Below are 12,267 nucleotides of genomic sequence, written 5' to 3' on the forward strand. Positions count from 1 at the left end.
AAATTAATAACTACTCTACCAGGAAGCATAAAGGATATACCTTCTGAATGCTCATTGCTATTTCAACCCTAAAATAAGCACAGCTTGGTCTCAAATTGCATCCTGGACTTGCATTGTGATGTAGGTAGCCAATAACAAAATATGGTTAAAATTCTATTTTCGCGGGGAACAAAAATTAATAAAATAATAGCTTTAAGCATGTCAATAGCAAAATAAAATTTTGTTAATGATGATCACAACACCTAATAGGGAAGTCTTACCTTTTGTCAAGTTCAAGAAATCTGACAATCTTAAAAAGTTCCCCTACTTGTTGTATTCTTGGTTCCTAAACAAATGGTACTTGGAATACGGGCTGAACATTGAGGTTGTAGGGAAAAGGAAGAATAGAAAAATACAGACTTCAAATATTTGCTTATAATTTTTCAAATATTCATAGGTAAAATATTTTTCATGAGATTAGTCTATCAAGCAACTCTATATAACTTAGGGTTTGTTAGAGTAGTGTTCAATGCACCTCTTTCAGGTCCAAATCCAGCCTTAAAGCATATATTTTACCCAAATCAAAGCACCAAAACAATTATGATATGCAAAATTGATTATCCTGTGAAGAGAATCGATAAGATCCTTTTTTTGTTCCTATTGTTCAGAATATTATTGCCTAGTTAATCACTCATTTTATAAGAAAAAATCCAATCATGATTTGAGCACAAACAACTTTATAGTTTATACATGAACAAAAATCTCACTCTAGAGTCCAGATTTTTTACTTTCTTGTGCTAAAAAATTGTCATCCTTGATAGAAATGTTCATTTTTGGATGATGCTACAGTTCCCCTTGCAGTGTACCTTATTCCATATACTAGGATAAACCTTAGTAGTTATGTTTTTTCATTTTCCCTTAGTATAAATCAATTTCATGTATTAATACTTTTGAAAAAGAATATCAGGATACTGAATTAAAAAAAAGTAGCAACCTAATAAGCAAGGGTGTATGCGTTAGTTATCTTTGTCTTTTCAAGCTCTTCCACGATCAAATCAACACATTCCTCCATCTTTGCCTTGTATGGATCATCGGCCTCTTCTACATAAGCAAGAGGCATTCCATGTGCACTAAAGAATATCATGACCTTGCAATATACATCAATCACTAACAGTAACAACAAATGTTTACAATGAAGTGACTCCCTAGCTCAAGCTAAAGGGAACTCAAGTTCAGGAAAAACTTCATCAACAATGCCAAAACAAGATATGAGGAATAACAAATGTTCACAGAAAGATCTTGATAAAAAATTAAAGAAGCACAATGTCATTTCACATAGTAAGTTACTTTCTTACCATCACCATTCCACTATCCTAACAAAAAATAACTGGTAATTTGACTATATAAATTATGCTATCAACATTCAAAGGAGAATAACAATGATATGATAAAATGTCTAGAACCACACTCTTGTCTAAGTCAAGTAAACACAACATGATGTGGTACCTCCTCAGGGCAGTCAAAACCTTTTAGCTCATTTTCAATTAAATTTGCCATGGCCTTAATGTATCCTTCACGCTGGTACCATGAAGGAATTACTACCTACTGCATGTTGACTAGATACTCATCATCTCTGAAGAACCAATACATAATTCATAACAAACTGAATGATAGATAATGTATTGGAGCATAATGATGTGATAAAAATACATTTTTACAATTTTCAGTTACTACCTGAATATACTCTCCAAAAGACGAAGACTTGAACAATTGGTTGAAATTGAAAATTATGGATAAAGTAGAAGCACAACAAGCTTTGTATTTCCATCCCTTGTAATCTACACGATATATTTCAAAGGAAAAATTAACTAAAACCAAATTGAAAATATAATATATCAGCCGAACAAATGAAGTTCTATTAATTAGACAAATATTAGTTCACCCTATTCCCTATATCATGTCCCCAAAATGAATAAATCTAGTTTTCAGTGGTTTATTTCTCAAATGACTTCTATACATAGTAGATTAAGGTACGAATCAATTTGAAGGTAAAAGTTTATTCAAGAGGATAACCTGTTAGACTGCATATCAATTTGAAGGTAAAAGTTTTTATTTAATAAATTAATTTCTTAACAATTCAACTATTAATTTAGTTCCCTAATATTTCAACCTAATTTTATGGCACCAACAATAATTTTACTCAAACCGAATAAAATCATAATAAATAACAAAACTCTAACAATATAGTTGGTAAATAGTGAATTTTGTACACCACAAACAACATAACAATATATTTAATTTAATTAGGTTACTAACCTTCAGTCATAGCTCCTTCCATAATTCAACAGATAAATTTGACAGTATTCGTAGTTTCAATTGCAAAGAATACTTCTAGCCTTCAACATATTCACTTTAGATGGAATGAATATTGTTTTCTGATGTGTTTAGACTAGCACTACTAAAATAAAGGCTTTTGACGACGCAATTTTGAGGTCAGTCGCAATATGACCGTCGTAGTAATTGGGGCGGTGGCATTTATGTAAATATCTTAAATTTTCAACGACGTTTCCATGTAGGCCCGTTTTCGTATGCTAGGCAGGGGGCATTTGTGCAATTATGAGAAAATTCACTAAGACGGTGTATATGAAATGTCGTCGTTAAAATCACTAAATACAAAGATGGGTTTCAATATGCACCGTCGTTAACCATGTTTTATAAAAGCTTTTTTCTGTCTCGCGCTAGGTCTTCCTCGTGAGTGAGTTTCTGAGAACCTTCGAAAAATTCCTGCGCTACGTCTCACAGCACCTTCACCTCTGCACCCGAATCTCCCCCCTGAGCTCCGCGTGGTGTGTGGGTGCCTTTCTGAGAACCTTGAGGTTGTTGTGGCACTGACATTGTCCTCAAAGGTAACATCGGCCTCGTAACGAAGAGTTGGGTGTGGTGGCTTTTGATATATTGTATTTAACTAATATTGTACAATTTTAACTTTTTAGGAACTTCTTCATCACTTCTTCCCTCGGTTCATAGGCTGAGTTCGGACCCTAGTTGTGTTTTGCGGAAAGTAGATTTATCGCTTTCCAGGTCCGTCTCTTTCATCTCTAATGTTTTTTGTTTGATTAGATATAGGGTTTGTTGCTTGAATTTGTGTTTCTATTTTGATTTCGTTGATTTGTCCTTCCATTTTCATTTCATTGATTTGGGTTCACGTTTTGATTTCATTGATTTGCTTATTGAAGTGTTCGATATCTATGTGCTTCTTTTTACGTATCTAAGACTATGGAGTTAAATGAAATAAAGTTAGAAGGTATTATCCATTTGTTTTTCTGACTATGAGTGAGGGAAAACCAGAATTGCAGACACCGTTCCTCAATGAGGGTTGGATAAAGTTTATACTAGCAAGGACAAGTCAAACTATTGAGTATTTGGATTTTTTTTTCCAGACAGAGAGGTAGATGTTCAATATAGAAGAAAATGTATATGCACTGACGGTATGGTAAAGTTCTTTTACACTATCATGCAAACACAAGCCATCTTGTGTAATAAGTTTGTTGATTTTGAAAATAACCACCCTAATCGTAAATTCTAAACAAGACTCCTAATTGGTTGGCAAAATCTTTTATACTCGCAATGTATAACCATTAAACTTTTCAATATAAACATCTTGGAAAGTTTCAAAGTACAATATTTTTGTTGTTAACTACATACCATAGCAGCAAAATATACGCTTTTATGAGGGATTAGGAGTTTATCTCTAAGCCAACAGTTCTTGGAATGCCTTTGGAGGAAGCCCCAATCTAAGACAAGGTCCCAATATGTAGAAAAAATGGTTGTAGATATTGAGAATATCCAAGCCAACACTGTCCAACACATTCCTTGATTAAGAGTATAAGCTGTCCTTAGGCACTAACAAGAGAAAAGAAGAAGATTATTTGGCAGTCTCAGTCATTTCTCAAGAGCATGCATATTTACTTAATCAAGGACATCGACATGTTCGGATAACAGTTAAGTAAGCTCTTACTTAATAAGTACTTTATACATATAATAGGGTCATAAGTCACTTTCATAAGCACAGTAACTCAACATTTTTAATTAATTTCCAACATAGTTGCTTATGTGATAGAAAATCTTCCAAATGCTCCTTTTGTGGTTGTGTTCGTGTTAGAAAAACTAATTACAAAATAGGGTATAATAGTAAACAAACAAAATAGTAAGATCAAACAAAAATAGTTTGTATGACTAGTGGAAGAAGAGATAAAACAAAGTAGGACAATTGAAAAAACATGTGAAAAGAGCTCAAGAATACTAAAAATTTTAGTATATAAGGTTTGGTTTTACTATTTGAAAGTGTGTCTGCAATTTTACAATAACTTATGTATGAAATAAGCAATAGGCATTAAACACAAAAATCTACAATTTTTAACATTTAGAACTAGCAAGTTACCAATAAATCAAACTATTTCAAACCCAAGGATTCTCTTCTTTGCCTCATAAATGAAAACAAAAATGCCATTGGACTCAAAACTCAAAAGCCACTTACAAGTTGCAACAACCTAAAATGGTTTTGGTGTTCTAACACAACTACATGATCATTATTACTCCCCTCTGATCCTTATTATAAGCCCAAAATGGTTTCGCGATGCTGCCATGCTGCAACTCATCTTGTATTGCTCCTTTAAAAGAAAAAAAATATTAGACACAATGCATGTTTAATTTATATATCTATAACTATATAATTTTCATGTTCTTTTGCATGTAACATCTATTTTAACTATATTGGATTTTTCTGCAACTCATCTCCTACATTGCTCAAATTTTATTAGTACAAATTTTTCCTATTTTAGTTTTCCTTCCCTTACAAAATTTGTTATTCTTGTCATGATTCATTGCAACTAATGGTTCTGGATGGATATTTAGTAGTTATGAAAATAGTAAAAAAAAAAAAGCCAGCAATGGCTTGTTTAAATATAGTGAAGCCATCTTTAGCTTGTTTTATTCCCTTTGTTTGCTAAATGAAATTTCTTGTTGTATCAAACGGAGAAAAGAAGAAAATGTTAAGGCTCAAATGGTTACTTTTATGATCCAAATATCTCAGTTACTCTTCAATTTAGTAAACTCTTTAAATTACCATGTATTGCATTTTCTGCATGCTCAATATATGGACCTTTGATATCCATATGTATTCTTTTTTTCTTCAGATAATTCTAGTTAAAATATTGGATTCTTGGCAATTTTTGGCTTGCTTAGTTACATTAAATAGTTTGGCATTTTTTATCCACTAACCATATTAAACAATTGCTTCTGTTACTGCAATGATGGCATCTCATCTACCTGGTATTTTTCAATCAAATTTAATTTCCTTGAAAAATGCATACCTGAAGCTTCATTACTAGATTTCTTCTCTAATGAAGCCAAATCAGAATGTACAGCCATAGTTATCTGCCTAGTGTAATGTGTTTCTGTAAATATAAATAGAATTGAATGATTTTGGGTAGAAATAATATAAACGAAATCATGCAATTGAATTCTTAATTCAATATCCAGAACCATTGTGCTAAAGTTAGCAACAGCTGATTTCAAAGGGAAAGTTGGAGATGAACATGACTGACCACAAACTCTGTGACTAGTAAGTGTTGACTAGTAGTAGAACCATTGTGCTGTTGTAACATGTATGCACGATCGTCTTGTTATGCTTAAACAAGCCCAGAGTATCAACCCAGTTCTGATACCTGCTGATTTTTGTTGTCCTCTTTCTCTAGAGTTGATGACTGATCTCGTGATTGTGGCATCAAGGCAAACGTATGAACGAGCTTTCATGAAGAATTGGATTGAAGAGGATCTTACTGTTTGTGCAAAGATAGAGGTACTCGATCCACTCTTCCTCTTCCAAATGTAAGAATAAACGATGTTCCAAATGTACTATATAGTATTACTATAATCCACTTGTTTAAACCACTTGTGTTGCATATTATGAATCCTATCATGTTGTGGCTTTCATGTATAGAGCATTGGATGATAGAAACTCATCATCACTAAACTTGAAGGAGACAGAGCTGAGGCTTGGCCTCCCTGGTTGCGAGTCTCCAGAGAGAAAATCAGGTTCTACACTCTGTCTTTTTGCCAATTAGTTTTTTTCAAAGGCTAATAGTATTTTTCATTAGTTTCTTTACCTTGACTGCCACTCGCTAATAGTTAGTTTTTTTAACCAATCGATCAAAATAGTTAGTTTCTTTTAGCCATTATCCTTGTTTTCTATATATGTTACATCTACAGTTCTAAACTAGTTTCCGCCTCCAAATTGACTTGTCAATACTCTTGTACTTTGAAAAGTGCGTCTGAGTAGCCATTTCTTCAATGGTAAAAAGGTTAATTTGTTAGACCAAGCACTACTACTGAGGTCTATGTTAATTGTGATTTTTGAAGTTCCGTATAGAAGAAGTATGGAATCTTGGGCATAGATGTAGCTAAATTCACTGGTACTGCATAATTTGCTGATATAGGGTTTGCCAAGTTGTGTTTTAAGAGGCAAGTGTGAACCTAAAAGTGAAGTTTGGAAGATATATGCATTATCCTGCCTATTGCTCAAAAGTTGAACCCTTGTGCTAGCTGTCCAAATTAGTTTTTCTGTGTAAAATGGCCTTAGGAGCTGCATTAACATATTAGTACCCATGTCATGTAAGAGTTCATATTTTCAGCCATGGAGTGGGAATGTAATTTGCATGGATGGTGATTTCTCAAGACATGAGAACAACATGCAAAGATACAGTGACAAGACTTTAGCTACTGCCTATGAAGCTTTGCTTCAGAAATTCTCAAAGTTGGATGAAGATCCTATCCTAGGAATGCTTAATTGTAAACTTCATGTGAACTTAAGAAAAAGTGTTAGAGAAGCAATCTCATCTCTGCAGTAAATTCCTTTGAATCCTTAAATGTTTTTTTCCCATACTACATATCTTTGCAGCTGAAATAATCTGACAAGTTAATTACCATTATACTCCCTAATGAAAAATTTGTCTCGAGGGATTGCCATCATAATCTTCATAAAATGTCTTTTGAATGGTTGTCCTAGTGTGAATGTGCAGCAATCAAATATCTCATGAAGTACTAGTTTCATCAATGCACTTTTTCCATATTTGTTCATTTGTCAAATTCATTTAGAATTTATTTAGAATACACTAACAGTGTGAAGATTTTTTACACTATCATCCTATCATAGATTGCCATGTATGATAAGTTTATTGACTTTGATAATAATTATCTTAAAAGTCATACCTATTATTTTTTATTGGTTAATCTTTACACTAATAATGTACGAAAACCCATTGATTTATATAGAAAAAAATAAAAGAATATTTATAAGGGATCATTTAAATTTTTAGGACAAAAGCATAATGTACTTGAATGGTCTGCAAGGCAAAAGATCGCAGTTGGAGCAGCTCATGGCTTGAGATACCAAAATTCTCAGGTTGGAAAATTAATTCACATGCATTTTGCCTTTCTAATTAAATTTTTCTTAATCTGTTGTAATTTTTATTAAAATTTGTTTTAGAATTCAATTTTCTTAATCTGTTGTAATTAATAGTAAAATTTATTTTCTTAATCTGTTGTAATTAATATTAAAATTTAATTTAATAATTAATATTTAAATGATAGATTAAATATAAATAATACATAAACCTATTTTTTTTATTTAATCTATCATGTAAATATTTATTTATTAAATAAATTTTACCATTAATATTAATTACAATCATGCTAGTATCTATTATTTTTAATTATTTATATTTTTTCTGATGGGATATCAACTAAAAAAAATATCAATAATTAAAAATAATATTTAATTCAAGAACGGTGCTTACATCAACAAGAAAGTAAGCATTTTAAGACGGTGCTTATCTTAGTACCGTCTTTGAATGTTTACTTTCAAATACGGTGCTTACATCAACAACGTCTTAGCATGTTTACTTTCGAAGATGGTGCTTACCTTAGCACCGTCTTTGAAAGTTGTTCACTTTCTAAGACGGTGTTTTGGGACCCGTCGTTGAAATTTTTAAGTTACGACGACATCACATTCTACGACGGTCAAAAAACATCGTTGTATCCTCTATTTGATCCTCGTAGAAGCACTTTTTTTTATTGTAGTGTAGGGACTTTATGCCTATTTATATAGATGAGATTCTATCCATCATAAAACTAATTCCATAATATCAGGATGCAAATATATTCTCAATAACTTTATAAATAAAATTGAAATGTTATTACTAAATTTGACCAAGTCAAGATTAAGAAAACAGAAAAAGTGGGTGAAAAAAATTAAAACCACTTTAATTTTTTAATTTCAAAACTAACAGTAACCTCTCATTTTTATTACTATTCATAACATATCTATATTTTCATTCTCTTTCTTAAGAACAAAACACTGACCATTCCCTCCTCTCCCTTTCCCTTTTCTTAAACCAAACTAAATAAAAGGAATTCTCCTTTCATTTTTTTTTTCATTCCCTCCTTTCATTTAAATGCATTTTAAGAATATCTCATTTGTAAAAAGAAAAAAAAATGCATTGGCAGGGTTATTTTATGGCTTGAGCTGGGAGACAGGTATTAGAAAAAGGGGTAGTGCTCGCTCCCACTAGTCAGCCTACTGCCTCGGTTCTCACGGCACTCTTATTATCTTGTTAGTAATTTGTTCACCAACCAAAAATGGTAGAGAGAGAGAGAGAAAGAAAGAAAGAAAAAAAAACCCGCTAGTTTTCCACATAGATTCAATGATCGGTATTGCCCTGCTTCTTTTGCTTCTAGAAACTTTGTTAACATTTCAATTTTAGACTAAACGGAACGAAATTGATTAGACCTTATAAATATCAACATCATCTGGTTTTTAATTTCGTTTCTTGGATGAAGTTTGGTTGGTGAGTTACTGACCCCATATAACGAAATTATCTTTGTCTCTCACGTTCAAATTTGTAGAAGAGGCGACTTTCAATAAATAACTCAATCAATTACTTTTCCAATATTTTATAATATGAAAACGTTACATAATTTTGATAATAAAATTTGTATATATATATATATATATATATATGAAAAAATTATAAGAATCACGCGTCCTTTTTTAAATCTAAATAAATTTCATAAAAGATCTTTCAAAGGCCACTATATTATCCAAATTGGTCTAATGGTGGTATTTTAAATAGTTCAGATAAGGTTTTAAGTTTAAAAAAATGTTGAAAAAAAGCCACCGTATTTCTTTGTCTTCCTTCTCACTGTAATTATGGATATCTTAATAAATTCTTCTATTTTTACACAGCATCCTTCTCACCACTCTCACTTTTCTAATTCATCTGCATTAAAGCCTATTAAAAAGATTATCCTTTAGAAGCTAATATATATTTTCTATATTTTATTTAAATCTGGTTTGAAAAGAAGTCTAAACATAGATTTTTGAAAGGTACATCTGCCTGTTAAGGCAGCGATGCCTACATTGTGCCCTTCGCGTGTATTTCAGACTATCTTTGCCCTAAAGTGATCATAAGGCCGGTCAACTTAGAAGTTGGAAACATATTAACATTACATTAATATAAGACAACCTTCACAGGCAAAATTCAAACCATTGACAAAAGGTACATCACAATTTAATTAATAATGTGAAACATGGATGACCCATAAACAAAAAGAAAATGCAAAAACTTATATACCACATTTCCATAGCTTTTTTCCTGCTAGAACATAAAAATAGTTCCATGTGGTATAACAAGGTTTAAGAGATGAGAAAATAACAAATAATGCTTATAAAGAGAAAAAAGAGGTATGCAAATAATTGCACTTATAATTTTGTAAAAATAAAAATAAAGAAAGAGTGCAACAAGAAACTGCTCCATGTCAGATGCATGTATATATGGCTGGACAGTGAGGCAACAAAGGTCACAAGGAGTGGACTCCAAAAAGTTGTAAGAAAAATTAAAAATGTTAGCCCATAGTATATACAACATAAAATTGATTCCAGTCTAAGAAAGACAAGAAGAACAAACCTTATTCTCCTATTCTGGCAATACTAAATTTCAGGAATTTTCTATACAAATAAATAAATATATACCTTTCTTTTCTGCCACACACACTATAAAAATAGTACAATGGATAGTCTCGGAATCATGTTTATCCCCTCAGTTTTTATATTAATAATTCTCATTCCCTCTCTCTCTCTCTCCTATAATTCTGACTTGGGGTTGTAATTAAAGAGTGGAGGTTACCCCAATCAATCAAAAAGCTCAAAGAAGCAACACCAAAACCAAAAGGGCAACATGGGCAGGGCTCCTTGCTGCGACAAAGCAAACGTGAAGAAAGGTCCATGGTCACCAGAAGAAGATGCTAAACTCAAATCCTACATAGAAAAACATGGCACTGGTGGTAACTGGATTGCTTTGCCTCAAAAAATAGGTATACATATTATACTACACACACACTACTTTCATTGAAACCCTATTTATGAATTTGGGTTTTCCTTGATTCATTATTCGCATATATATCTTCCTTTCATTGACTATCTATGTGTAATTAGGAGCCAAGGACTCATTACTAAAGAAAATTTCTGCATCCAGAGACTTCAAAATTTCCTTTTGATCAAATACAGTATCAAAATTATTATAGTATTATTTTTCAATCAAAATTAGCATTTGGTTTCGGTGATTCTCATTAATTTAACAAGCCATTATGATCAACATGAAATACTAGTTTTGATGGAAGATTATTTTGTCTTACGATTATATTAATTTTGTGAATCAGGCCTTAAGCGTTGTGGCAAGAGTTGTCGTCTTAGGTGGCTAAACTATCTTCGCCCTAATCTCAAACATGGTGGTTTCTCCGAAGAAGAAGACAACATTATTTGCAGCCTCTATGTCAGTATTGGAAGCAGGTTTGTACACACATATATACTTGTTCAGTTCAGTCCTAGCTAAATTTACCAGTTAATTAAGACTGTGATGTTATAACACATGTTGCTAGTTACAGTGCGTCTCTGGTTTCACGTTGTTTCAGATACAGTTTTTCATGTTTATTAAAAAGTTAATAGTTATAACTTTTATATCTCAAACATGACTTCTTATTTCTTTACGAGTTTCTAAACACACTATGATAGACAATACATGTTGTCATCACAGGTGGTCGGTGATTGCAGCTCAATTGCCGGGAAGAACCGACAATGACATAAAGAACTACTGGAACACGAGGCTGAAAAAGAAGCTTCTGGGGAAGCACCGAAGAGAGCCACGTAATAGAGGGAATTACAACAGTGTTAAGCAAGAGATTGATGTTAATAGAGGGAGTAGTAATGATGGTGATTCTTCCTCCTTATCCTTGCTTCAGGAAAATGGCAACACTACTCAACAACAACAACAACCATGTTGGCCACAGAATATTAATAACATGCCTGTGCTACCACTACAAGTACCTTTGCCATACACAAACCAAGGTCCATGTTTCAATGACCAAGATTCCATAAAAAAACTCCTTATCAAACTTGGAGGAAGATTTTCAGGTGATTATTACCATCCTACCCTCGATGGGTTGAACCTTGAATTCTCATCAGATGGGCAACAAATTTATCAAGAACAAGTTCATGTTGGCTCTTCTTCAGCTGCTGCTGCTTGCATTAGTTCCACAATTAACAACAACAATGAGGTGCAATTTGCACAAACTGATCAGTACTCTGGAGTTCATAACTTGGTGCAAGGGCAAGGTGGTAATTTTACTCCGTCGTTTGAGGAAATGGTATCTTCTTCTAATTATCCAGATGGGTTGGAGTTCTTGTATAATGAGGATATGATCGACCACAGGATAATAGAATCTCCTACTACTACTGTTACTGCTACTATTACCACAAATTGGGGCGAAACTAGCACTCCCCTTTATCACCATCATAATTCAATTGCTTCCAATTACCAAAGTCAAGGTGTGACACAGGAATGTGCTTTGCAATATTTTAGCTACCCCGGGGCACAATAACATGATCTTGTACATTGTTATTTTTATTATTATTAATTAACAGCTGCTACTAGCCATTTGTCACAAGGGGAGGGGGTAATTGATTATTATAGACAATAAAATTAGTTAGATATATATGATATATATAACTAGCTATGTGTAGCTATATTAGTTTATGCTTAATTAGTCTTTCACATAACAGCTAGATTTTTTTTTACGGTCATAATAGCTAGTGTTGAATGTTGATCATGATCTGCTAGCTGGTAGCAGTGTAGTTTCTTCCAACTATTGTTTTGTGTATTAATTTGGCTATCA

The 12,267-nt window shown here is 32.6% G+C and overlaps 1 protein-coding gene and 1 pseudogene across 1 annotated transcript; one reads left to right on the top strand and one right to left on the bottom strand.

The window, feature by feature from the left end:
- Window positions 1-973: 973 nt before the first annotated feature.
- On the bottom strand, window positions 974-5,409 carry LOC102663327 (ferrochelatase-2, chloroplastic-like; annotated as a pseudogene).
- A 4,676-nt stretch (window positions 5,410-10,085) lies between these two features.
- On the top strand, window positions 10,086-12,267 carry LOC100800290 (transcription factor RAX3). Its single transcript, XM_003556914.5, has 3 exons — window positions 10,086-10,410; window positions 10,756-10,885; window positions 11,130-12,267. The coding sequence occupies exons 1-3, from the start codon at window positions 10,275-10,277 to the stop codon at window positions 11,971-11,973; spliced, it is 1,110 nt and encodes a 369-aa protein (XP_003556962.1). The 5' UTR covers window positions 10,086-10,274; the 3' UTR covers window positions 11,974-12,267.

This window comes from Glycine max, chromosome 17, assembly GCF_000004515.6.
Source record: "Glycine max cultivar Williams 82 chromosome 17, Glycine_max_v4.0, whole genome shotgun sequence".
In the NCBI taxonomy this organism is placed as follows: Eukaryota; Viridiplantae; Streptophyta; class Magnoliopsida; order Fabales; family Fabaceae; genus Glycine; species Glycine max.